Source organism: Pristiophorus japonicus, chromosome 8 (assembly GCF_044704955.1).
Source record: "Pristiophorus japonicus isolate sPriJap1 chromosome 8, sPriJap1.hap1, whole genome shotgun sequence".
Taxonomy (NCBI): Eukaryota; Metazoa; Chordata; class Chondrichthyes; family Pristiophoridae; genus Pristiophorus; species Pristiophorus japonicus.
Genome location: NC_091984.1, coordinates 32,854,085 through 32,881,239, shown reverse-complemented (window position 1 = coordinate 32,881,239; position 27,155 = coordinate 32,854,085). Strand labels below are relative to the sequence as shown.

At 44.3% G+C, this 27,155-nt stretch overlaps 1 protein-coding gene across 1 annotated transcript in view; it reads left to right on the top strand.

Annotated features, from left to right (window-relative positions):
* Positions 1 to 27,155, top strand: part of LOC139268039 (dihydropyrimidine dehydrogenase [NADP(+)]-like) — a 1,057,241-nt gene that overhangs the window by 157,063 nt on the left and 873,023 nt on the right. Inside the window, exon 2 of the mRNA XM_070886024.1 lies at positions 24,699 to 24,809. Within this exon, the coding sequence (XP_070742125.1) occupies positions 24,699 to 24,809 (111 nt within the window). The remainder of the gene's footprint in view (positions 1 to 24,698; positions 24,810 to 27,155) is intronic.

The following is a 27,155-nucleotide window of genomic DNA, read 5'->3' as shown; positions in this document are numbered from 1 at the left end:
CCCGCTTTCCCCATTAAAATTCAGCCCAAAGTATACATACCCACACCCTTCAAATTCACAGAGACATTCTCCATTGCAGATGTCGTGCACATGATTTTTCTGAAGGTATTCGGTAAGGTGTGTCTCAAAAATGATTGTTGGAAAAATTCAAGCAACTGGTATGAGAGGAAATGTAGCAGCATGGATAGAAAGTTGGTTGTCAGACAAGAGATAGGATAAATGGGTGTTGCTCAGACTGGAGAAGGGTTGGAAGTTGTAATGTATCATCACATGGTTTTCTATGAGCATGCTCAGTTCACTCTGGCCTAATAAACAAGCACATAGACTAGCGACTCATGATGTCACTATCCCTCATTTGTTCTTCCCAAATATATTACATTTGACAACAAGGATGGGGTCGCTAAATATTTTTAGGGATCGTGGAAAGACACAAGGAGAAATTGGGGTCATTTGTACCTCCCGTTTTAAAGGGGCGCAATCAACTTTTCACCCGGGCAGGGTGGTGCTAATGACTCTTGCTAAATTCCGCGGGAGTTCAACGGCGGTGGTAACCGGTAGCATCCCGCTCCGCTGCGCCGGCGATTCTGACATCATCACCTTGCACAGTGATCCATTTTCATCCCGGAGCAAAAATTCTGGAGCACCCCCTGAAGCTGCGCGGGGCGATGTAAGCGACAGCTTCAGGGGGTGCGTATCGGGCTGTAGGCTGCTCGCGAGATGCTAATTAAAGGGCAGGTGGCTTGAGTACCGGGCTGATTCCACAGCAGCCCGCTCCCCGGTGGTCCAGGTAGGGACCCGCAAAGTCTGCAGCTTGGCCCTCCCCTTTAATGAAGGGGAGGGCCACTTCTACACGGCAGCACTGCGCCCCTCTCCATTTGCTTCCGCCCCACTCATGCCCCATTATTTTGTGCTCCACTTGCTCTCGGGGGCGGTAACCCCAAAACCCCAAGTGGGACAGGACCTCCGTGCCTGGCACTGGAACTCCCACCTTGTGGCTGGTACCGTCCCCAAACAGAGTGCTACACAATTTCCGCTCCCCCCCCCCCCCAACAGTGCTCAACCTTCAAGTTTAAGATTAATTTGTGACACCTAAACTGAAGTTTTTTGTGATGTTTTAACGTTAATACTTGTGCAGAATCATCTGTGCTATGCCTTCACATATACGTGTACACAGTAGTGTGCTGAGTCATTGTTCAATGGAATCGGGACAATCATGACCATGCCTACAGAATTCATCGGAAGCCTCGACATCTATGACCAAGCTCGTGAACTGTTCCGATCTTACATTGAGCAGATGGAGATTTTTTGGGGCCAATAACATTATTGAGACTGAAGGTGCAGATGAGAATGTTCAAAATAAAGCAATTCTTGAACAGAAAAAAAGCAATGTTTCGAATGGAGATCGGGCTAGATGTCCATGGAACATTGACAAAACTACTCGTGCCCTGGAAAGGAAAGAATGTGTTGTTTAAATACATTGTCGTGAAACTCAAAGACCATTTTAACTCAAAGCCATTAGAAATAGCAGAGAGCTATAAATTTGGTACCAGAAACCAAAAACAAAGTGAAATCAACAGTGAGCACATTGTAGCTCTTAAGAACCTGTCTATGCATTGTAACTACAGCACATTTTTGGATCGTACATTGCACGCTAAGTTTGTGTGTGGACTGGTGGATGAATGCACCCAGTCTAAGTGACTTAAGAAACAAACTTAATGTTTGACATAGCATACAAAATTGCCCTATCTATGGAGATGACATCTAAGGATGCTAGGGAACTCTGTCCAACTCAAGTGACTAGTGCAGCTGAGGTCGACAGTAACAAAGCCAGCACCAAACCTAAACCTGTAAAACCGAGTCAAAAGCATGTCGGTGAGAGCAGTTCAGTGAATTGTTATCACCGCAATGGAAACCACTCACCATGGTCCTGCCAAAACAGAAATGCAAAGTGTTTTTGCTGCAAACGAAAGGCCATATTTCAATAGCTTTCAGAGCTAGATCTAAAGCAGGAAGTAAGAATAATTCTAGTGGCAATGCAAAGCAGTGACAATAAAAGGGAGGAGTTCACAATATTGAAGTGAACACACCTAATGTTGAAGAACTTGGCATCTACAGTATCTATGCCACTCGCGGCAATGCTAGCAGTCATGAGAAAGACTTCCCTACAAAGCATTTGATCAACGAACAATATATTGATATGTGTATTGACAAGGTGGCGGACTACTCTATCATGAGTAAGTTTAATCAAATGCCATTTACAAAGTGTACCGTAAAATTAAAAACCTACATCGCAGAAATCCTAGAGACATGTGGACAAATGGAATGTACAGTTCAACACAATGGCCAGTCAGTAAAGCTGCCTATTATTGTAGTGAACTACACGGACAGGCCAACTCTCATGGGCAAAGGCTGGTTGAGAAAATTAAACCTAGACTGGAAAATTGTCTTCATTGCAGATGCTTCAAAGAAGCGACTCGACACAATGCTGAATAAGTACGAAAGCATGTTCACAGATAGTTATGAGGCCATCACTGGATATGATGCAAATATCTGCATCAAGTCCAAAGCAAAGTCTGTCGATTGTAAGGCAAGGCAGATCCCCTATGTGTTGAAAAGTCAGGTGGAGGAAGAGCTGCTGAAGCTCAGAAAGAACAGAGTGCTAGTAAAAACTGACAAAAGTGGATGGGCTGCCCGGATTGTGGATGTGCCCAAAGCAGACAAAACTGTATGCTTGTGTGGGACTAGCATGTTGAGCAGTTCCCGTTACCGACATCGCATGGTTTGCCTGGGTCAAAGGTCTTCTCCAAACTTTACCCTTCACACACCTATGCTCAGCTGAATGTTGACAAAGAGTCAACAGTATTTCACCATCAACACAAACAAGGGATTATACTTGTACACCAAGCTGCAGTATAGTGTAAAGTCCTCCCCCCAAATCTTCCAGGCTACGATTGATAAGATTTTTAAAATTGCTTCTGCAGTCAAGACGATGTGCTGATCGCAACAAGCAGCGAGGAAGAAAATCTAGAAGTGTTAGATATAGTGCTTCATATGTTGAATGCCCAAAATGTCAAATTGAAAAGGAACAAATGTGCTTTGTGCAGCTCGAGCTTGTTTACCTTGGTCTGAAAGTTGATGCAAATGGCTTGCAACCAATGAAGGAAATGATTGATGCTGTCATCAATGCTCCAAAGCCATAGAATGTGTCTGTTAAGATCATTCCTTGGAATGGTCCAGTACTATGTGTGTTTCTTAGCTGAGTTAACGACCATGTTAGTTCCATTGCACGAGCTTCTCAAGAAGGCTGTCCAGTGGAAGTGGACGAAAGTGCAACAGGAAGCTTATGACGCTTGTAAGAGAAGTCTCTTTAGTGATTCTCTACTTGTGCACTATGACACGGAGTGTGAACTTAAGTTAGCGAGTGATGCTTCCAGCTACGGTATGGGAGCTGTCATAAACCACGCAATGGATGACGGCCAAGAGAAACCAATTGCGTTACAAACTTTGAGAGCACAAGAAACTACGCACAAATTGAAAAGGAAGCACATGCCATAGTGTTTGAAATCAAGAAATTCCAACAGTTCCTGATTGGCAAAAAGTTTACCCTAATAACCGATCACAAACTGGTCATAGTAATATGGGGGCCCAAATCTGCCATCCTTGCAGTGTCCGCATTGGGAATACAATGTTGGGCACAATGACTACACAATTGAATATTGCACTTCAAAGCAAAAGGTAATCGCAGATGCCTTATCCAGGTTTCCACATGAGGACTTGTGTTGGGAGTGAAGATGCGATCTTTACGCTAAGTGTAGTTGACAAAGACTTTCCCGTCAATGCAACTGAGGTTGCAGATGAGACTCAAACGGGCTCAGTACTGTAAAGAGTGTATGAAAACACCTTGAATGGATGGACTGATCAGTGTATGGACACAGAACTGAAACCATTCCATAACCATCATACTGAATTGTCTTGTGAATAAGGTTGTATCAAGTGGGGAAACAGATTGGTAGTACCTATGTTTTTGAAAGATAGAATTCTGGTTGAAAACTTCATACTGAATATCCAGAGATCATCAGTATGAAATAAATTGCAAGAAGCTTTGCTTACTGGCCTGGATTGGAAAGTGATTCTGAATCACTTGTCAGCAAATACAGCGTGGTCCAAAATTGCAGAAACAAACCACCCAAAACTCCACCACAACCTTTGTCATGGCCAAGTCGACCTTTTCAGAGAGTACATGTAGACTTCTGTGAGACAGCAAATGATAATTTCCTGGTATTGTAGATAGTCACTCAAAGTGGATTGAAGTGAAACACGTGTTCAAATACTACAACTGAACATACCATAGATGAATTGAGGTCTGTCTTTGCATCTCATGGCTTATCTGAAGAGCTTGTTTCTGACAATAGTCCTCAGTTCTATTCTGCTCTGTTCCGAGAGTTCATGAAATGGAACGGTATCAAACACACTCTCGTTCCACCATTTCATCCAGCTTCAAACGGAGCAGCCGAAAGGTCAGTCAGAATAGTGAAAGAAGCTCTCAAAAAGCAGCAGTTGCAGGGTTGTTCGGGACTCAGTAGGAAGCAACGGTTGACAAATTTCTTGCTGAAGTGCAGCACTACTCTGCACATTTCATCGGGACATACCCCAGCTTAACACTTGATGAAGAGAAGATTGAGAACACAATTGAGTTTTGTTCAACCAAATTTGGCCTCAAGAGTTAAACAGAAATAGTTGAGTCAGAAACTTTATTATGGAGCTAATCAAAAAGTTTCAAACAAAATTATTACTTTTGTGTTTAGTCCCCTGGCAAGTTGAGTTCACACAAGTGGGATGCAGGAACCATAACAGAGGTTGGTGGAATTAAGAGATATTTGGTTGAAATTGGTGACAAAACCGGTGTTCATGTAGATCAAATGATCTCTGCTAGAAATGGACCAAAAACATGATTGTGATCCATTTGATCATGACCTCATACATAAGTTTGATTCAGTTCAGACTTCAGTAACTGAAGTATTAGGTTCAAACAAGTCTGAGATAGAAACAGGGTCATCTTTGAGTTCGAACCCACGGGAAAGGTGCTTGTCACAAAGATAGACTGATAGGGTCACTGTGGTTGGGGTAAGCCCGATGTAGGGAAGGTTTCCTTGTCAGGCCCGAGAAGCACTTGTACCATTCCTGGCCCCCAGGAAACCTTGCTGGGTTTTTCAGGCCCTCCATCATGCTGCCGGCAGGTTTGGCCTGAGGGGAAAACCAACACTGCTTATCCTGCTCAGTTCTCAGGTTGATAATGGGGTCAAACCCCGATAATATAATCGGAGCCTGATCTGCATATTTGAAGAAGGTCTCCGGCTGCTTTAGGGTGATGCCACTGTTGCCTGCAATTTAAAATTGTAATCAGCTATATCTGGTCGGGAAGCCAATGGATAAGCTGCTCCCTCCATTTTAATTCCCCTCCCCCCACCCCCCACCTCCACCCATTTTCCACAGGGGGTTAAAATTCCACCCTCCTATTTCAATGTAACATATTGCGAGAATGTTCATAATAACTGTTGTATGGCTGACTTGCTCTTTTCACTTTGTTGCTTTAAACATCGAATTACACACACACTCAGTTGTAGCAAAGGCAGGATCGGGTCTTTTATTCAGACATTCGTACTATAGAAACCAAGTATGAAAGTTACTGATACGTCATAAAGGCAGCTCTTCCAATTTCCATGGCTGCTTGTGACACACACCTTCCGAGGTTCCAGTGTCTAGTGTCCAGTCTCAAACTCTCATCTTTATACCAAAAAAGCCTTTGAACTCATTTCTTTGCATAGTACATTTAGACAATTAACATGCAGACAATGTAGAATCAAAAATGGCATTGTCCTGAAATCATGGCGAACTGCTTTCTGAATCGTTTAACATACAGACAATGTCATCAAATTATTATTCGCATAATAACAAGGTACACTCAAATACTCAACATACAGATAAATGGCTCCATATCGTCTAGCAGCCTGTTTTAATCCAATTTTGAATCTTCTAACTTTTAACCCTTTTGATTTCTCCAGACTGCGCCGAAGCAAAGAGTTTCAGAAATGCAGGCTTGCGTTCCTACAATAACCATCAGCATATACCACATATTAATTAATGCCTGTTTCCTTGCTCAGTTACAGTACCAGATTTAGTCATCCTTGTCGTATAACTAAGTTAGATGGCTCAGTAAGTAGAGTAGATGGGAGCAGAGAGTTTCAAAGGGACATTGACAGATTGTGAGTGGGTAAAACTGTGACAGTTGGAGTTCAATGTGGCAAAGTGTGAGATCATACACTTTGGACCTAAGAAAGAGAAATCAGAGTATTTTATAAATGGTGAGATACTAAGAATTGTGGAGGTCCAAGTACAGAAATCAATAAACTAGTGGACATGTACAAAAAATAATTCAAAAGGCTAATGGAATGTTGACTTTTATCTGAAGAGGACTGGAATACAAAGGGGTAGAAGTTGGGCTAGTTATGTAGAACTCTGGTGAGATCGCATCTGGAATACAACATTCAGTTCTTGGCAATGCATCTCAGGAAGGCCTTGGAGGCATTGGCGCAGATTCACCAGAATGATACTGGGGCTAGAAGGGTTAAATTATGAAGACAGGTTGCATAGACTAGGCTTGTAGTCCCTCACGTATAGAAGATTAAGGGGTGATATAATTGAGGTATTTAAGATGATTAAGGATTTGATAGGATAGTTAGAGAGAAACTCTTTCTTCTGGTGAAGTGGTCCACAACAAGGCGGCATAAAATTAGAGCTAGACCGTTCAGGGGTGATGTCAGGAAGCACTTCTTCACACAAAGGGAAGTGAAAATTTGCAGCTCTCTCCCCCAAAACGCTAGTTGGAAATGTCAAATGAGATTGAAAGATTTTTGTTGGTAAGGATATTAAAGGATTTGTTTGTGAAATTTGTTCATGGGATGTGGGCGTCGCTGGCCATGCCAGCATTTATTGCCCATCCCTAATTGCCCTTGAGAAGGTGGTGGTGAGCTGCCTTCTTGAACCGCTGCGGTCCGTCTGGTGAAGGTACTCCCACAATACTGTTAGGGAGGGAGTTCCAGGATTTTGACCCAGTGACAATGAAGGAACGGCGATATACTTTCCAAGTCAGGGTGGTGTGTAACGTGGAGGGAAACTTTCAGGTGATAGTATTGCCATGCATGTGTTGCCCTGTCCTTCTAGCTGGTAGAGGTTGCGGGTTTTGGAGGTGCTATCGAAGAAACCTTGTTGTTGCAGTGCATTTTGTAGATGGTACACACTGCAGCCACGATATGCCGGTGGTGGAGGGAGTGAATGTTTAAGGTGGTGGATGGGGTGCCAATCAAGTGGGCTGCTTTGTCCTGGATGGTGTTGACCTTCTTAAGTGTGGTTGGAGCTGCACACATCCTGGCAAGTGGAGATTATTCCATCACATTCCTGACTTGTGCCTTGTAGATAGAGGATAGGCTTTGAGGAGTCAGGAGGTGAGACACTCGCCACAGAATACCCAGCCTCTGACCTGCTATTGTTGCCACAGTATTTATGTGGCTGGTCCAGTTAAGTTTCTAATCAATGGTTACCCTGAGGATGTTGGTGGTGGGTGATTCAGCGATGGTAATGCCATTGATTTCATGGGGCAATGGTTAGACTCTCGCTTGTTAAAGATAGTCATTGCCTGGCACTTGTGTGGTGCGAATGTTACTTGCCACTTATCAGCTCAAGCCTGAATAGTTAGAGAGAAACTCTTTCTTCTGGTGAAGTGGTCCACAACAAGGGGGCATAAAATTAGAGCTAGACCGTTCAGGGGTGATGTCAGGAAGCACTTCTTTACACAAAGGGAAGTGAAAATTTGCAGCTCTCTCCCCCAAAACGCTAGTTGGAAATGTCAAATGAGATTGAAAGATTTTTGTTGGTAAGGGTATTAAAGGATTTTTTTGTGAAATTTGTTCATGGGATGTGGGCGTCGTTGACCATGCCAGCATTTATTGCCCATCTCTAATTGCCCTTGAGAAGGTGGTGGTGAGCTGCCTTCTTGAGCCGCTGCGGTCCGTCTGGTGAAGGTACTCCCACAATACTGTTAGGGAGGGAGTTCCAGGATTTTGCTGCAAACGGGCATGGACTGCTCCATTATCTGAGGAGTTACGAATGGCACTGAACACTGTGCAGTCATCAGCGATCATCAATATTTCTGACATTATGATGGAGGGAAGGTCATTGATGAAGTAGCTGAAGATGGTTCGGCCTAGGACACTGCCCTGAGGAACTCCTGCAGTGATGTCCTGGGGCTGTGATGATTGACCTCCAACAACCACAACCATCTTCCTTTGTCCTAGGTATGACTCCAGCCAGTGGAGACTTTACCCCCTGATTCCCGTTGACTTCAGTTTTACTAGGGCTTCTTGATGCCACACTCAGTCAAATGCTGCCTTGATGTCAAGGGCAGTTACTGTCACCTCACCTCTGGAATTCAGCTCTTTTGTCCATGTTTGGACCAAGGCCGTAATGAAGTCTGGAGCTGAGTGGTCCTGGCCGAACCTAAACTGGTCATCATTTAGCAGGTTATTGGTGAATAAATGCCGCTTGATAGCACTGTCTTCGACACCTTCCATCACTTCACTGATGATTGAGAGTAGACTGATGGGGCAGTGGATGGATTGGATTTGTCCTGCTTTTTGTGGACAGGACAGACCTGGGCAGTTTTTCACGTTCACATTCGGATAGAAGCCAGTGTTATAGCTGTACTGGAACAGCTTGGCTAGTGGCGCGGCTAGTTCTGGAGCACAAATCTTCAGCACGGCAGCTGGGATATTGTCAGGACCCATAGCCTTTGCTGTATCCAGTGCGCTCAGCCGTTTCTTGATATCATGTGGAGTGAATCGAATTGGCTGAAGACTGGCTTCTGTGATGGTGGGGACTTCAGGAGGAGGCCGATATGGATCATCCACTCGGCACTTCTGGCTGAAGATGGTTGCAAATGCTTCAGCCTTGACTTTTGCACTCACGTGCTGGGCTCCATCATCAATGAGGATGGGGATATTCATGGAGCCTCATCCTCCCGTTAGTTGTTTAATGGTCCACCATCATTCACGGCTGGATGTGGCAAGACTGCAAAACTTTGATCTGATCCGTTGATTGTGGGATCACTTAGGCCAGGATATCGCATGCTGCTTCCGCTGTTTAGCATGCATGTAGTCCTGTGTTGCAGCTTCCCCAGCTTGGCATCTTATTTTTAGGTATGCCTGATGCTGCTCCTGGCATGCTCTTCGACACTCCTTATTGAACCTGGGTTGGTCCCCAGGCTTGATGGTACTGGTAGAGTGAGGGATATGCCAGGCCTTGAGGTTACAGATTATGGTGGAGTACAATTCTGCAGCTGCTGATGGTCCAGAGCACTTCATGAATGCCCAGTTTTAAGCTGCTAGAATTGTTCTGAATCTAACCCATTTAGCACTGCCCAGGTATGTCCTGTCCACAAAAAGCAGGACATAACCAATCCAGCCAATTACTGCCCCATCAGTCCACTCTCAATCATCAGCAAACTGATGGAAGGAGTCATCAACAGTGCTATCAAGTGGCACTTACTCACCAATAACCTGCTGACTGATGCTCAGTTTAGGTTCCACCAGGACCATTCGACTCCAGACCTCATTACAGCCTTAGTCCAAACATCGACAAAAGTACAAAATTCCAGAGGTGAGGTGAAAGTGACTGCCCTTGACATCAAGGCAACATTTGACCAAGCCCTAGTAAAACTGAAGTCAACGGGAATCAGCGGGAAAGTCTCCACTGGCTGGAGTTATATCTAACACAAAGGAAGATGGTTGTGGTGGTTGGAGATCAATCATCACAGCCCCAGGACATCGCTGAAGGAGTTCCTCAGGCAGTGTCCTAGGCCCAACCAACTTCAGCTGCTTCATCAATGACCTTCCCTCCATCATAAAGTCAGAAATGGGGATATTCACTGATGACTGCACAGTGTTCAGTTCCATTCGCAACTCATCAGATAACGGAGCACTTCGTACCTGCATGCAGCAAGATCTGGACAACATTCCGGCTGGCTCTGATAAGTGGCAAGTAACATTTATGCCACACAATTGCCAGGCAATGACTATCTCCAACAAGCGAGAGTCTAACTACTGCCCCTTGACATTCAATGGCATTATCATTGCCGAATTCCCTACCATTAACATCCTGGGGGTCACCATTGACCAGAAACTTAACTGGACCAGCCACATAAATACTGTGGCAACAATAGCAGGTCAGAGGCTGGGTATTCTGCGGCGAGTGTCTCACCTCCTGACTCCCCAAATCCTTTCCACCATCTACAAGGCACAAGTCAGGAATGTGATGGAATACATTCCACTTACCTGGATGAGTGCAGCTTCAACCATACTCAAGAAGCTTGACATCATCCAGGACAAAGCAGCCTGCTTGATTGGCACCCCATCCACCATGTTAAACATTCACTCCCTCCATCACTGAAGTACCATGGCTGCAATGTGTACCATCTATAAGATGCACTGCAGCAACTCACTAAAGCTTCTTCGGCAGCACCTCCCAAACCAGCGAACTCTACCACCTAGAAGGACAAGGGCAGCAGATGCGTGGGAACACCACCACCTCTACATTCCCCTCCAAGTTACATACCATCCTGACTTGGAAGTATATCACCGTTCCTTCATCGTCGCTGGGTCAAAATCCTGGATCTCTCTCCCTAACAGCACTGTGGGAGTACACCACACGGACTGCAACAGTTCAAGAAGGCGGCTCACCACCATCTTCTCAAGGGAAATTAGGGCTGGGCAATAAATGCTGGCCTTGCCAGTGACACCCACATCCCATGAATGAATTTTTAAAAGCAAGGAGTTAGTGCCACACAACATGATGGAGGATGTCCTCAGTGTGAAGGCAGGACTTCGTCGACACAATGACCGTGCAGTGGTCACTGCTACCAATGTTGTCAGATTCATCTGCGACAGGAAGATTGGTGAGGACGAGGTCAAGTAGGTTTTTTCCCTCATGTTGGTTCGCTCACCACCTGTCATGGGCCCAGTCTGGCACCTATGTCCTTCAGGACTCGGCCAACTCGGTCAGTAGTGGTGCAACCGAGCCGCCTTTGGTGATGGATATTGATGTCCCCCACCCAGAGTACATTCTGTGCCCTTGCTATCCTCAGTGCTTCTTCCAAATGGTGTTCAACATGGAGGGAGGGTGGTATGTGGTAATCAGCAGGAGATTTCCTTGCCTATGCTGCACCTGAAGCCATGAGAATTCAGGGGTTCTGGAGTCAATGTTGTTGATTTCCTGGGCCACACCCTCCCGATTGTATACTACTGTGTGCCACACCTGGTGATGGAGGAGTTTGGGACATTGGCTGAAAGATATGACTATGACTAGTCTGTGGGACAGCTCTCCCAATTTTGGCACAAGTCCAAAGATGTTCATGAGGAGGACTTTGCAGTGTTGACTAGGCTGGGTGTGCCATTGTCATGTCCATAGCTGGTGCCTAGGTCGATACCAGGTGGTCCGTCCTGCTTTACTCTTATTATTGTTTTCATAGTATTCTTTTACAACTGAGTGGCTTGTTAGGCCATTTCAGAGTCAACCACATTGCTGTGAGTCTGGAGTCACATATAGGCCAGACCAAGTAAGGACAGCAGATTTCCTTCTCTAAAGGACATTAGTGAACCAGATGGGTTTTTATGACAATCTGATAGTTTCATGGTCACCATTACTGATACTAACTATTTATTCTGGATTTATTTAATTAACTGAATTTAAATTTCCCGCTGCCATGATGGGATTTGAACTCATGTCCTATGGATCATTAGTCCAGGCCTCTGGATTTCTGGTCTGGCAACATAACCACTATGCTACCATTCCCAGATATGTAACCAAGGCAGGTAAATTGAGTTAAGATACAGATTTGCCATGATCTAATTGAATGGCGGAACTGACTCAAGGGGCTGGATTGCCTACTTCTGTTCCTAAAGGTAATAGATAGTGAAGTTTTGTAGTTATGCTAAACACAGAGTTATGTTCCGTAATACTCTCGCTTCCTAACTGCTGAAGCACAATTATGCATATTGGCAATTTAGCTGTAGCTTTAGTGAAGCTGTCAAGAAATATATGAATGTGCTTGCATTTAAATCATTCACTAATCAAAATGAAGACCATAGTTTTCTCATGATTGTCTTCACAAAATTTGCAAAAGGTTAGTTCTGCCTTTAGATCTGGTATTGTCTATCTTGGCCATTTGATCAAAATAAAACTTTTTTATTGATAGTGCCCAAAATATTTTATTTTGGCTTATGCTTGTAAATTAACATACATGTGATCGCTTCCCATTGTGTCTCTAACTGGTGTTTTGATCTTTGTTCTTAGCTTCTTACTGTAGATGATTTTTAACATTTTACCTTAATTCTAACAAGGAATCTTTCTTCAGTGAAAGTACCTGCCACATAATTGAATGTTCTAGCAGATATTTTCAGTTATATTGATGGTTAGTTGTGGAGCAAAAAAAAATTAACCATTTTATTATTTGTACTTTAAGGCCATGTTGATACATGAAAAATAGGAGCACATATTGCTCATTTAATTTATATTCATACTATTTTTGTTCTGTGAAAATTGCCGGATATTTTTATTTAGTACTGGTTATGAAATTTTAATTAATTCATGGACTGCATATCCTGTGCCATTTTAGAATAAAATATATCCTCACTTTTTTGGCAAAGATCAATATTAATTTATAAAATTGTGCTATGGTGGTGAACCATATACAACAATCTACTTTTACATTGAGAATAGACTGAAAATATTGACAAATTCTACTTCAACTTATAAAATGTGAATCTCGTCATACACTCACTTTTTAAAATAAAATTGACATTTAACTTTAGTGTCCTCTACACAAACCCCCTCAACATTTTTGATTTTTGATTAAGTGGTGGGTACTAATGTATTAAGTGGGAAAACTAGCTTGCAGACATTTGTGACTGACAAGTATCATAACTGAATCAGATATAGCAATTTATTTTTCTTCACTTATTAATGTTGGGGAAAAAAGTTGGCAAGTGAAATAATATACTTGCGCCGACCAAACAGGGGATAAATATTCTACAATTTCTATATGAAAGGTGTTTCTACAAGAGTATTGTTAATATAGCTCCCCAACACAGCTGGGCCCAATAATCTCAATATTGTGTTCCTGATCTCGTCAAACCATTTCATTTCATCAAAAGTATTTCCCCCAAAATGCTTGAAACAAAACGGTTAAATTGTACTATGAAATCCATTGCACAAGTTGTACAATGCTGCATTCCTTTCTATGGTTGACATTTATTTCAATCTTTAATAAACTGTATGACCCTCCATATTTAAGGGACGTAAAATATTCTTGAAGGTTTAACTTGCATACTAAATTACAATAATATGTCAGTTTTAATAGGGTCTTTAAATTACAATTTGTTGACGGATGACATCAGTGCTGCTGTAACCTGTACTTTTTCTTTCCAGTTCAGTAATCTATTTTAACCCCTGCACCTACCTTTACCCAAAAAACATTGTTTCCAAGCTAAGGAGGATCTTCTCATTCAGGAGAAAGGGAACCACATTTTAATTATGAAAGAAAATTACATGGAACCAATGTTTTTCAATACTTATTCTCATTTCAATCTGCTTTCCCACAACATAATAATTTTTATTTGCTCATGGCCTCTTTCTGGCATCCTAAAGTGGTTGAATTTCCACTGTTAGCCCCCAAAGTAGAACACACCTCTTTCTACACCAGGAGATATTGAAACAATTAGCTGTGATAAAATGAAGTTGCTCTGCTGCTAGACTGCCTGATGCTTATTTCAAATCCCTGTTTGAGCTTTGACATAATCTTATTCAGTGTATTAATCTTCTTATCCACAGTGTTACGATCTCAAGGGTCAGTGATGTGTTGTCTTTTTTTCCTGCTAACCTTTTAAAAAACAAACAACAAGCTGCCCTTTACTGCTCATAATGTGTTGTCACTGTTTGGCCTTGCACTTTAGCTGTATGTTGTTTCAGCCTTTGCTTTGAGGGCAAAATATTTGTCCATTATTGAAGGCTTCTGCAAAAATGTAGGACTGAAAGTTAATTAACTATATTATACGGTGATGGGAAATGCTTTGGGGAGGGAGGGGGATGGAAATAGTATGAGCAAGTTGCATAATGTAAATGCACTATCCTAAATCTTTTAACAATTATCTTTGATATCACGCTGTCAGAAAGAACTTACTTGAAAATGATTTTCTCTTTGGCCTTTTTACCTTTATTCTGGGACCATTTTTATGTTGGTCATCTTGGCATAGAGGTTTTGTTGGAGGTTTTGGTTGAAGTTAAAATAATAATGACTTTTTGACAATGTGGTTATATTACTTAGGTAAAGGTTTGTGTAAACTGGATATTTATTTCCAAACGCTAAATTTTGATGTGTTTAAATCAGCAGTCCAGTCCTAAGTTATTGCGCAAAGTGAACAAGACAAATTAAATATATTGATCTGAGAATCATGTCACTGTATGAGGTTTCCTTTTCTGCAATTATTGGAGGGTTTATCGATATGCAGCATTTTTGTTTGGAATTTTACTGATTTCTACTGGTAAGGAGAATTGAAGCCAAATATTTTTGAAAAGGGAAGTATACAAATAGTTGTGATTTTTTTAATTAGTTAATAATAACCAAATGAGTTAAAATAAAACATACACTCTTATCCTTTGTTAATTAATATATCACTGTTAGAGTTTGGACATTGTTTCAACAAAATAGTGTCGCAATTTTGGAATACCGTGTTAAATATTTATACACTGCTATCCCATGGTGTAATTTCAGAATCCTTGTTTTTCTTGCACTCCAAACTCTTGGCTCTGGTTCCTTTATGTTAATCAATCACTTTAGTAAATCAGCCATATGTTATCCGTCACTTGGATTAGGATATCCACAGACACTAGTCAAAATACGTGCATAAAAATGTTTTGAGATTAATCTCCTGCAAGGGAATTACAGGAGATTAACCCCCCATGAGGCCTCCGATTTCTCTCCCCCACTAGGGCCTCTGATTCCCCCTCCCCACCGAGGTCTCCAATCCCTCCTCCCCACCAAGACCTCTGATCTCCCCCCACCCCCCCCCAACCAGGGCCTCCGATCCCTCCCATTGAGGTTTCTGATCCGCCGCCCGATGCTTCAGCCCCAACCTTCTCTTTTCCTGACCCTACCCCCCATCCCCTGGATCCTCCTCTGGTTCCTGGCTCCCACCTGATCTCTCCCTCCAGCACTCATCTGTGCAGCCCAGTGCCACAGGCCTACCTGCCTGCAGCCATCCAGCCTCTGGCTGGCCAGGTTGGGAAACAGGCCTTTTAAATGCTAATCAGACTTTGCCGTTAAATTCGGTTGGGCCTGCGGGAAGCCTGTTTTCCCGGGTTTCCCGACTGCGTCCGAGCCCTGTGCTCCCAACCCGCCTTCCTCATTAAAATTCCGGCCTTATTGTCTAGATTATAGTCCAGGTCTCCAAAAAGAAAGAACTTTCATTCATATAGTGCCTTTCATGTTCCAATGTGTTTTACAACCTTTGAAATACTTTTTGAAGTGTAGTTACTGTTGTAATATAGGAAACACAGCCAATTTTCACACAACAACATCACAGCAAAGAGATAAATGACCAGATAAACTGTTTTAGTCATGTTGGTTGAAGGATAAATGTTGGACAAAACACAGGGAGAATTCCTTTACTCCTTTTCGAATAGTGCCATGGGATCGTTTACATCCAATTGAAGAGGGCAGACAAGACTTTAGTTTAATTTCCGATAGTGCAGCACTCCATCATGGGCCGGAACCCATGACCCGATGACCCAAAAGCGAGGCTGCTGACATTGAGCCTAGGCTGATACCCTAGATGTTGACCTATAAGGTCGATGGAGAAAGCTTTATTTTTTTCCTGTCTTGTCAAGTTGCTGTATGAAGCAACGCCCAGAACATTCACTACATTTATTTTTTTCTGATTTATTTTCTAAAAACTATGCATCATTTGCTGTGTTGCTGCCGATAACAAATTATAAACATCTTAACTGCAATTAATCCTAACACATGGAGGTGAAATGAGTGAAGAGATAGTTAGATTCCCTACATTTTGCTTTGCTTTCATCTTGGCCAGCCTCCCACTTTACACCCTCTGTAAACTTGAGCTTGTGCAGAATTCTGCTGCCCGTATTCTAACTCCGAAGCCCTGTTCACCCACCACCCCTGTGCTCACTGACCTATATTTGGCTCCCGGTCTGGCAATGCCTCGATCTTAAAATTCTCAACCTTGTTTTCAGTTCCTTCCATGGCCTTGCCCCTTCAGTGGCCTGGGCCTTATGCTCTGGAATTATCTTCTTAAACCTCTCCACCAATCTCTCCTCCTTTCAAGACGTTCTTTTAAAACCTACAGCTTTGGCCAAGCTTTTCATCATATAGCCTAATATCTTATGTGGCTCAGTGTCAAATTTTATTTGATAATGCCCCTATGAATGCTCCTACAGTGTCAATTATGGCTCAGTGGGTAGCACTCTCACCTCTGAGTCAGAAGGCCGTGGGTTCAAGTCCCAATCCAGAAACTTGAGCACAAAAAAATCTAGGCTGACACTCCAGTGCAATGCTGAGGGAGCACTGCACTGTTGGAGGTGCCATCTTTCGGATGAGACATTAAACCGAGGCCCCGTCTGTCCTCGCAAGTGGACTTAAAGATCCCATGGTACTATTTTGAAGAAGAGCAATGGAGTTAGCCTCAGTGTCCTGGCCAATATTTATCCTCAATCAACATAATGAAAAAAACGGATTATCTGGTCATTATCATGTTGCTGTTTGTAGGAGTTTGCTGTGCGCAAATTGGCTGCTGCATTTCCTACATTACAACATGACTGCACTCCAAAAAGTACTTAATTGGCTATAAAGTGCTTTGAGACGCCTGGAGGTCATGAAAAGCTCTGTATAAATCCAAGTCTTATTTTATATTTATGAAGCGTTATGTAAATGTAAGTTGTTATTGTTTTCGTCACTGTTTGAGTGCAGCGAATATATTTTTGTGAAAAAGAAATTCCCTGAAGAGGCACTCTTCACTTTGCCTCGATCGAAAACAAAAATTGAAGCTTGTATTAATTTATACATGGGAATTGGAAGGATCATACAATTCTCATGAGGCTAGCGTGAACAAAGCTCTTGTATGCAGTATAGCTCCAGCTTCTACCAGTCTCAGAACAGCATGTTGTATAGCATGTTGTGCTGCCAGCAGGCCTGAGTTACACTGTTGAATGCACTTCACATTGAACTTGCTGAATATGGAGCTTGAATGCATGGGCAGGCTCAGTTTCCCCCGACAGCTCATTTTTAATGTTATACGAGCACAGGCAGGAACACAGTTTCTGCCATAACATTAAAGAATCAAAGTAAGTTCATAAATTTCCCAGGAGGTTTAATGGACTTTTACAATAGGGCTTTCCAAATGGCTGGAGCTGTATCGTGGCTGGTGTGAATTAGATGTGGTGTGGGACCACACATTAGAGGTTGTCTCAAACGTCCGATCAATGCCTTTGGAAGCAAGACTGCTAACTTGATTTCTGAGTGATATTGCCACTTTTCTTTGGTTGATTTGCACCCGTGACTGCTTCACATCAATACAAAATTGTTAGTCATGCTGCAGTCAGACATCATATCTATGACTTTTCCCTAGTAGGCCTTGTAGATGCTCTTGATGAACCACATCCGAGATATGAAGCCCATTCTTAAAGTTCTCAATTTAAAAAAAAGAGTCTTTCATGACAATGAATGGGGACATTTTATCATTTGATCAAATGGTCAGCTGAACAGCGGGTGAACCGCTGGGGAGGTGCAGCGGGAGTTCCTGACCATTTTGAGGGCTGGGCCGCATTCGTGAGCTGCCCTCCCCGGGGAGTATCCCCGATGCAGCTTGCTGGATTCAGGAGCATCGGAGGTCACCTGGCCGGCAACAAAGCAAGTCGGGTGGATGGTGAGGCTGGGGGGGGGGCGAGATTAACCCAGGGCTGCGGTGACCCAGATTATTTTTGTTGGGCCCGAAGGAGCATTGTTTCTACCTCTGGCTTTCTGGCTCCACAAAAACAATATTTCCATCTACCTTTTTACAGGTGGTACTGAACAGAGTGTCAATGTTGGCACTTCACTCAGTAAGCTGTGAATCGTGCTTTGGGGTCTTATCTATGATTTAAATGTATTCATGAGGCTCCCGTCAGAGTTTGGCACTCACCTCAGCCTCCTATCAAACCAACAGCAGGGAAGATGGCTGCAGGGTGGCAAATCAATGATAATTCTACTGCCTTGATTTTAACTCCCATTACCACCTGATTTCCACCAGGTGGAGGGAGTCAAAATCCCTCCCCCACCCCCAATAAATAATTGTCCTGTAGTGAACAATTATTCTCATCATCCTCTCTGAGAATGGATCCCTTGTGTCTATTGCTTAACATTGATTTTTACAGTTCAAGCTGGATTTTACGCTCTTTTGCACCTCAGTGTGCATCCCAGAGGGCTGCTAAACGGTGTTTCTGGGTATAACGCTGGGCATCCAGCTTTTAGTGCCCAGCCGGTAAATTAGGCTCCTGATTTGCTGCGGTGCAAAAACTTACTGCCCCGCCCTTTAGTTTGTCTGTGATCATGACATCAATCGTTGTCCAACACTCTGCTTGCGCCCCGGATGGAAAATGTGGCCCTTACACCTCATTTAACGTCCGCCCCAGGAAATGTCTGAAAAAGCCATCATTCCCAGGGTGCAGCAGGCGGTATTGGCGGCATATTTAAATGGAGGGAGGAGGATCCTACATCGCAGGTCACATTAACTGCAACCGTTGCGCACAGCACGCTGCGTGAAGCTCCGACTTGCAAACGGCAGTTTTATCTGCCATTACAGTGTCCTTACAAGGTCAGTGAGAAAATTTAATGGGAGCATATGTCAGCTCCTACAGGCAGACTTACAGCCTTCCAGTGCCAACAGGACTGCGCTGCCCATTGCAGTGAAGATCACGGTGGCGCTGGCCTTCTATGCCTCCAGCTCCTTCCAGGCAGCAGCAGGGGATATATGCAGCATCTCTCAATATGCTGCACATTGCTGCAAGTCACAAAGGCTCTGTATGCACGCAGAATGGACTTCAGAATGTTCCTAATGAGCAGGGACAGCCAGAATGAGAGAGCATGTGGGTTTGGCAGAATTGCAGGCTTTCTGAGGGTTCAAAGAACCATTGACTGTACACATGCGGCCTTGTGAGCGCTATTAGACATCGCAGAGGTATTCAGAAACTGAAAGGGATACCACTCCCTAAACATACAGCTGGTGTGTGACCACATGCAGCGCATCCTCTCAGTGAATGCCCACTATCCAGGGAGCACACATGATGCTTTCATCTTGCATGAGAGCAGTATCTCACGAATGTTTCAGCAACAAAGGGATGAGCAGGGCTGGCTGATCGGGGACAAAGGATACGGTCTCGCCATCTGGCTCATGACCCTCCCGCTCACCCGCCCCCCTCCACAATCTCAACACAGAAGCCAAGCAACGATACAGTGAAAGCCATATAGCCCCGTACAACATCATCAAGCAGACAATTGGGGTGTTATGCAGCACTTCCGATGCCTCGACCTCTCTGGAGGCTGCCTTCAATACTCCCCTCAACAGGTCTCCGAATTCATTGTGGTGTGCTGCTTGCTACACAAATTGACCATCATGAGGAGCCAGGCATTGCCAGTGGGGATTGCAGGCCCACCTCAGGAAGAGGTCGATAAAGAGGAGTCTGGCATGGCCTCAATTGCACAGCCATCCACGGGGGAGGCAGCAACCAGATGCTGCCGGAGCAAGAGCCGCATATTGCCAGCTCATAACGGACCAGTTTGATTTATTGCAGGAAGCTGAGTGATGCCTCTAATACTGGCCATGCCATGTGCCACCATACAGGCACATCTACGCTGAGCTTTTGAATGATACAAGCGACACCAACAGCAAAGGGTCAAAGTGACATTTTTATCAAAAAATGTAACAAACAATCCACCCCCAACAAAACCAAAGGAGACCATGGTCCAGAACTTAAAGAAGGGTAACTTTGAAGGTATGAGGCGTGAATTGGCTAGGATAGATCGGTGAATGATACTGAAGGGGTTGACTGTGGATGGGCAATGGCAGACATTTAGAGACCGCATGGATGAACTACAACAATTGTACATTCCTGTCTGGCGTAAAAATAAAAAAGGGAAGGTGGCTCAACCATGGCTATCAAGGGAAATCAGGGATAGTATTAAAGCCAAGTAAGTGGCATACAAATTGGCCAGAAATAACAGCGAACCCGGGGACTGGGAGAAATTTAGAACTCAGCAGAGGAGGACAAAGGGTTTGAATAGGGCAGGGAAAATAGAGTACGAGAAGAAGCTTGCAGGGAACATTAAGACGGATTGCAAAAGTTTCTATAGATATGTAAAGAGAAAAAGGTTAGTAAAGACAAACGTAGGTCCCCTGCAGTCAGAATCAGGGGAAGTCATAACGGGGAACAAAGAAATGGCGGACCAATTGAACAAGTACTTTGGTTCAGTATTCACTAAGGAGGACACAAACAACCTTCCGGATATAAAAGGGGTCGGAGGGTCTAGTAAGGAGGAGGAACTGAGGGAAATCCTTATTAGTCGGGAAATTGTGGTGGGGAAATTGATGGGATTGAAGGCCGATTGAAGCAAAGAGTAGGAGTAAATGGGTACTTTTCAGAATGGCAGGCAGTGACTAGTGGGGTACCGCAAGGTTCTGTGCTGGGGCCCCAGCTGTTTACACTGTACATTAATGATTTAGACGAGGGGATTAAATGTAATATCTCCAAATTTGCGGATGACACTAAGTTGGGTGGCAGTGTGAGCTGCGAGGAGGATGCTATGAGGCTGCAGAGCGACTTGCATAGGTTAGGTGAGTGGGCAAATGCATGGTAGTTGAAGTATAATGTGGATAAATGTGAGGTTATCCACTTTGGTGGTAAAAACGGAGAGACAGACTATTATCTGAATGGTGACAGATTAGGAAAAGGGGAGGTGCAAAGAGACCTGGGTGTCATGGTACATCAGTCATTGAAGGTTGGCATGCAGGTACAGCAGGCGGTTAAGAAAGCAAATGGCATGTTGGCCTTCATAGCGAGGGGATTTGAGTACAGGGGCAGGGAGGTGTTGCTACAGTTGTACAGGGCCTTGGTGAGGCCACACCTGGAGTATTGTGTACAGTTTTGGTCTCCTAACCTGAGGAAGGACATTCTTGCTATTGAGGGAGTGCAGCGAAGGTTCACCAGACTGATTCCCGGGATGGCGGGACTGACCTATCAAGAAAGACTGGATCAACTGGGCTTGTATTCACTGGAGTTCAGAAGAATGAGAGGGGACCTCATAGAAACGTTTAAAATTCTGACGGGGTTAGGCAGGTTAGATGCAGGAAGAATGTTCCCAATGTTGGGGAAGTCCAGAACCAGGGGACACAGTCTAAGGATAAGGGGTAAGCCATTTAGGACCGAGATGAGAAGGAATTTCTTCACCCAGAGAGTGGTGAACCTGTGGAATTCTCTACCACAGAAAGTTGTTGAGGCCAATTCACTAAATATATTCAAAAAGGAGTTAGATGAAGTCCTTACTACTAGGGGGATCAAGGGGTATGGTGAGAAAGCAGGAATGGGGTACTGAAGTTGCATGTTCAGCCATGAACTCATTGAATGGCGGTGCAGGCTAGAAGGGCCGAATGGCCTACTCCTGCACCTATTTTCTATGTTTCTATGTTTCTATGTTTCTTTGAGACAATAAACCAGCAGAACCAAATGATGCAATTAACAGTGTTCTGCTGCAAGTAACTGAACAACAAGTACATTATTAAAAACAGCTATTTACAGGCGTTCTCATAATAGAGCTAGGCATCTGCAGAAGGCTGTGCCACCCCTTAATGGGACGGCCTGAGATTTCACCCTACTTCCCTTCATTCCTCTCCCATGCCTGCTGCTCCCCCTCAATGAGGCCGCAGTGCCTACAGCAAGGCTGCGCGAGGGCTGCTGTGTTGGGGGCCAGACAATGCAGACGCCGTCTGAGGACGCCCTGGACCAGCTCTGGGCCTGGAAGGCCCGGCTACAGAGTCATCATCGATGGAAGCAGTCACTGGTGGCTCGGGTGTGTACCGAGTAGGCTGCATGGTTGGAGAGTCAGTGGTGGGAGCCGGAATGCTGTCATTCTGAGGAAGGACAGCACCTTCCATTTCCTGGGAGCCATTGAGACTCCAATGGGGCTGGGCCTCAACATCCAGAGCACGATGTGTCTCCACAACTTGCTGGGCTGCTTCGGCATTGTCCCTTCCCCATTGGACAGTGGGGAATGCAGAGAGGATGGCAGAAGTCATCGCCTGCATCACATCACCAACCTGCAGCGTAGCTTCTGCTACGATTCGAGCGATGCTGCAAAGTGATCAGTGGCACATGCCACACACTCTGGAATGCCGCTCTCGCTGCTCGAGGCCAGCTACCTCTGTGAGTGGGCAATGATGGCCTCGCTGGAGTCCTGAGCTGCGCCGACAATGCATGACGCTGCCTCCGCAACAGTCGCAGTAAGTTTGTTGATGCTCTCTGGGATCCAACCCAATGCACCCCGGAGCTCACGGTGCATGTCTGTGTTTTCCCGGGACATTTCCACAAAGTTCAGTTCCATGTCTGCCTGTTGTTCAGTAGACCTACATTGCCGACTCACCCTCTGGAGAGCTGGCCTCCGAGATTCTCCTCTCGCTGCGGGTTGCTGTCGGCGACTGGGGCCAGGAGCCTCCGACAACTCAAAGCCAGGGAAAGCGGGCTTGTCCCCAGATGTGCTTTGTTCTGACGGGCCAACTGGTGGGTTCTGTGGCTAAGGCATTGCAGTCTCATCGCACGCCTCATCATCTCCCCCATGGACATATGTCGATGGCTACCTGGACGTCTGTTGCGATAGTGGCTGTTCTCCTGCAAGCAGAAAACAATAGACGTGTGGTTAGTAGTAGGGGAGGCGGCAAGGTGATAGCAGGAAGGTGGCATTGCACATGTGCAAGTGAAGGCCCCATGTCACTTCATAAAATGTCTCAGTGAAGTCACATAGGTTGCGAAATCCATTTACATACCCTCACTACCCAAAGGGGGCTCAGCATCGCCTCCAGCAACTGTCCGAGCTGGTGCTCCAATGAGGAGAGACACCCGTTCCTCAACATCTGTCAAGTCCTGGATCTGAGGAGGGCCACTGCCTGTCCAGCGCTGCTCACATCTGTGGTGTGAGATCTTCGTTCACCTCCTGCTGTGCCACATATGCCTACCATAGTTCAATGGCTGATACTGTGCAAATATCTTCACTTCAATCTGTGTGGATGTTGCTTGAGCTTTGTGAGCGATTGGTGGGAGGTAGCATAGGGGCTGCAGGTGATCTTAATGAAACCCCATATCAACAGTGGGAGTGTATTGCGAGGAAGGTTCTTAATGATTAGGGAACAAGAGGTTACGTGCATCCTTAATTAAGAGGCAATGGCTGGAGAAGTCAGCCTTCAGCTCTCTGATACATTGTGAAACCCACACCACAGGCTGAAAGACTTTGAGACTGGGCAGATACAGGAAAGACTTCACATAGTGTCTGACATTCATGTTGGATGGATAGCAGTCATATATAAATATAAAGGCTACTCACCTTGACGATTCTGGTAAGGTCATTGAACCTTTTGCAGTGTTGGGTGCCAGTTCTGGCAACCGTGTCTGCCGCAGATACCTCCTGGACAATTTCACACCATAATCATTTGAAAATAGTCGGGAGCGGTCTCCCTCCCCCATGGAATGATGTCCACCTCTTCTCCACTCCGTGAACTAAGGCCTCAGCAGCCTCAGTTAAGAAACGCCTGGCATGCTGCCTGGCCTCGTGTTGCTCCATCTCTGCAGAAGTGCCAGAAGTTGGGCAGGTCATCCTGAAATAACATCTGCGCCCAGGAAAACAAAAACGCGACTGCGCCTATGCAAACTGGCCACCTCTTTTAACGCTCAGGCGCACAAAGTCCATTTTAACGCCCCGACCATGGATCCTCATTTTTTTGCCGAAATTTCCAGTCGAAGGCGCAAACTTTTTCAGGCGGTATCAGGACTGTCCCGTCGCGATTAACACCCCGAAATCGGGAACGCCGAAAAGCCAGCCCAATTATTTTCAATACTTCAGCCTTTTTGGGAATCTTCATAATTGATTTACTGTTGTCAGATACTAGGTTCATTTTGTATAATTATATAGAGTCATGCACGTGCGTCTGTAGATACTAATTATCTTAATGCATTTCAAAAAAATCATCAATTTTATTTTTTAATTTTTACAAAAGCAATTCCAGTGCTTAAAAATTCTAAAACCTTACAATACAATAGCAACTATTTTAGTTACATAATAGTTTCAGACATATTTCTATTGTCTAATTTTATTTTTTAACTGTATTTTTAAAGTTACTGACATTATTTAAGCAGGATGATTATTTTGAGTTTTGGTCATTTAACTGAGGAAATTGTAAATTGGGATATCTTTGCAGGAATAGAGTTAATTTGTACAATGAACTTTACAGTTTTCAAAGCAAGAAACGATGTCAATATAATGGTGTGTTTTTTCATAGAATATACTGACGCTAAATCCACGTGTGAAGACTTGTGCATCTCTGCGATCGACAGCAACAACTAAAATAGACAAAGCTCACTGGAAACGAAATGTTAATAAGGATTGCTCAGTAAGTTTAGCTTTCAAAGGTCAATTTTATGTTTTAGTCAGTTATGCTGCTGAAATATTAAATTATAAAGATTATGGCCGGAATTTTCCCCCCAAAATAGAGTTGGGTTTGGAGCATGAGGGCAGTTAAATTGTTAAAACTGGGATTCCCGACCTGTTCCTGCCTCCGATACGCCCACTTCCAGTTTTAATGGAGGCAGGACGGGGATGGGACGGTTGCGGATGACTGATCTGCTCCCAGGGGCGGTACATCAATTTAAATATTGTAATGACACTGGACGCCTCATTTTCCCCTCCATTTTGTATTTAACTGCATGCGGACACTTTCACACAATTCGTGAAATCCGCCAGTTAAACCGAGACGGGGACTGCTGCATCCAGGAGGGAAGTGGCTTTATATTTACCTCCTGGATCCAGGTCTTTACTTCACCCATCCACTGTGATCAGAGACCCTCGCATGAGGCCTGGGATCACCTCCCCAGGCCTCCGATCCCCATCATGAAGCCTCACCCCGCACCCCACCAATGATGCTGAGGCCGACCACAATCCTCCGGTGGTTGGCCCTGATCCTCCTGCTCTCTATGCCAATCCCTGATCCACAACCACCGCTTCCCCCCCACCCCCCGATCGACCCCTCCCCCACCGATCCTCCAACTCCCCCTCCCCAGCCCCTGCCGATCTCCTAGCCGACCCCCACTCTGCCGTTCCCCGACACTCCTACCCCCCGCCATGATCCCAAACCTGAGCTAGCCATTTCCCGACCCCTCCCCTGACGTTGCCCCACCACTTCCTCCCCCGTCATGATCCCTCCCCCGGATCAACCCCTCGCTCCCTCACCACATCTGCAGGCCTACCCGCCCGCAGCCAGCCAGCCTCTCAATCTCTAGCTGACTGCGGGCAGGAATCCGAGGCCTCACTTGCAAATCAGGCCCTGTCATTGAAGTCAGCAGGGCCTGCGGGAAACCCAGAAACATGAGCAATATGTTTGCATTTTATCTTGTAGTTAATAATTATTATTTGAACCTGAATTAGAGTCTTGAATTCATTTGTATACAATTTTTTACGTCTTTCTGTATTGAAACTGATGGAGTGATAACAACAACAGTGTAATTGATCCTAAAAGGCATTTATACCTGAATATTGGTAGCACTGAATAATTAATAATTGTGGTGCAATCAGTACATTTGATTGTAAATACTACGATCAATTAACATTGTAAGCCAGTAAACTACTGAACAAAATGAATTATCTAGATATGGTAATGTTTGATCTTCAATTCTAGTATCATTGTGCTTGATTGGAATCTTCCCACATTCCCACTAAATTTGAGTACTAAGCTTAAAAAACAAATGTATTGCTTTGTTTGAACACTATTGTTCACAGAGCAAAACTGATTGGCCCGGATTTTGTGGTAAAAAATATCAGTAAGGCTATCAGCGCTCACCATTATTAAAGAGTAAATCGGACAGCAGCTTCCTGCGACCACACATGTGCAATTAAACATGGAAATCAGGAAGTTGCTCTCCTCCAGAAGCTGTGTTATGCTGGTGTCTCACCAAGACTGGCATTGAAACACGTGAAGTAGCAGTATTTACTTTATAGATACCCACTAAAGGCGCCAGAAAAATTTAGGGCTCGTCCATTCCAGTGTAACTAACTTTTTAACAGCATGATAAGTCTTAATTACTGCCAAACAACCTCTTTGACACGAAAAGTTAATTTTTACAAGTGTGGAGTCTCATTCCTTCAGGTTTTAATTATTGTTGGAGATTCAAAAAAAAAAATTAAAATTGTTTTTTACTTTGTCTTTCTGTCTCTTTTATCTTTCTCTCTTAATTCCATCTTTATTTCCCTCTCTCTATTTTGCTTCCTGTAGATGATTTTACAATGAATTAAATATTCTAACTTACACTTCCTGATTCAGACTGTGCGTGGCCCTGTCAGGATTCTTCAAAGTGATTTGTTAAGGAGATACACAGTGCTTGCGCTCTACACATATGCCCTAGATCTTCTGTAGAGAGTGCGGTGCTGAAATGAATTTCTAAGTTCCAGCGCAAAAGCCCATTGAAAGTCTGTGAGCAAGTATAAGTGTAATGAATAGCTAACGCCCTTCATTCACTGCTGGCCGCAAGATCCGGACCGTTGCTTTGCAGGGCAACAATGGACTTCTTAAATTTCCTCTTTCTTTTTCTCCGTCCTTACCCCAATTGAGCATTGTGCCACAGCATATTTTATGTGGCAGCTAAGCTTAGAACCGAAGAAATAATATTCGATGATGCAGCATATCTTATTCATTCAGACTGGAATTGAAATTTGAAACTTGATAGATTAAAACTCCTCTTTGCGC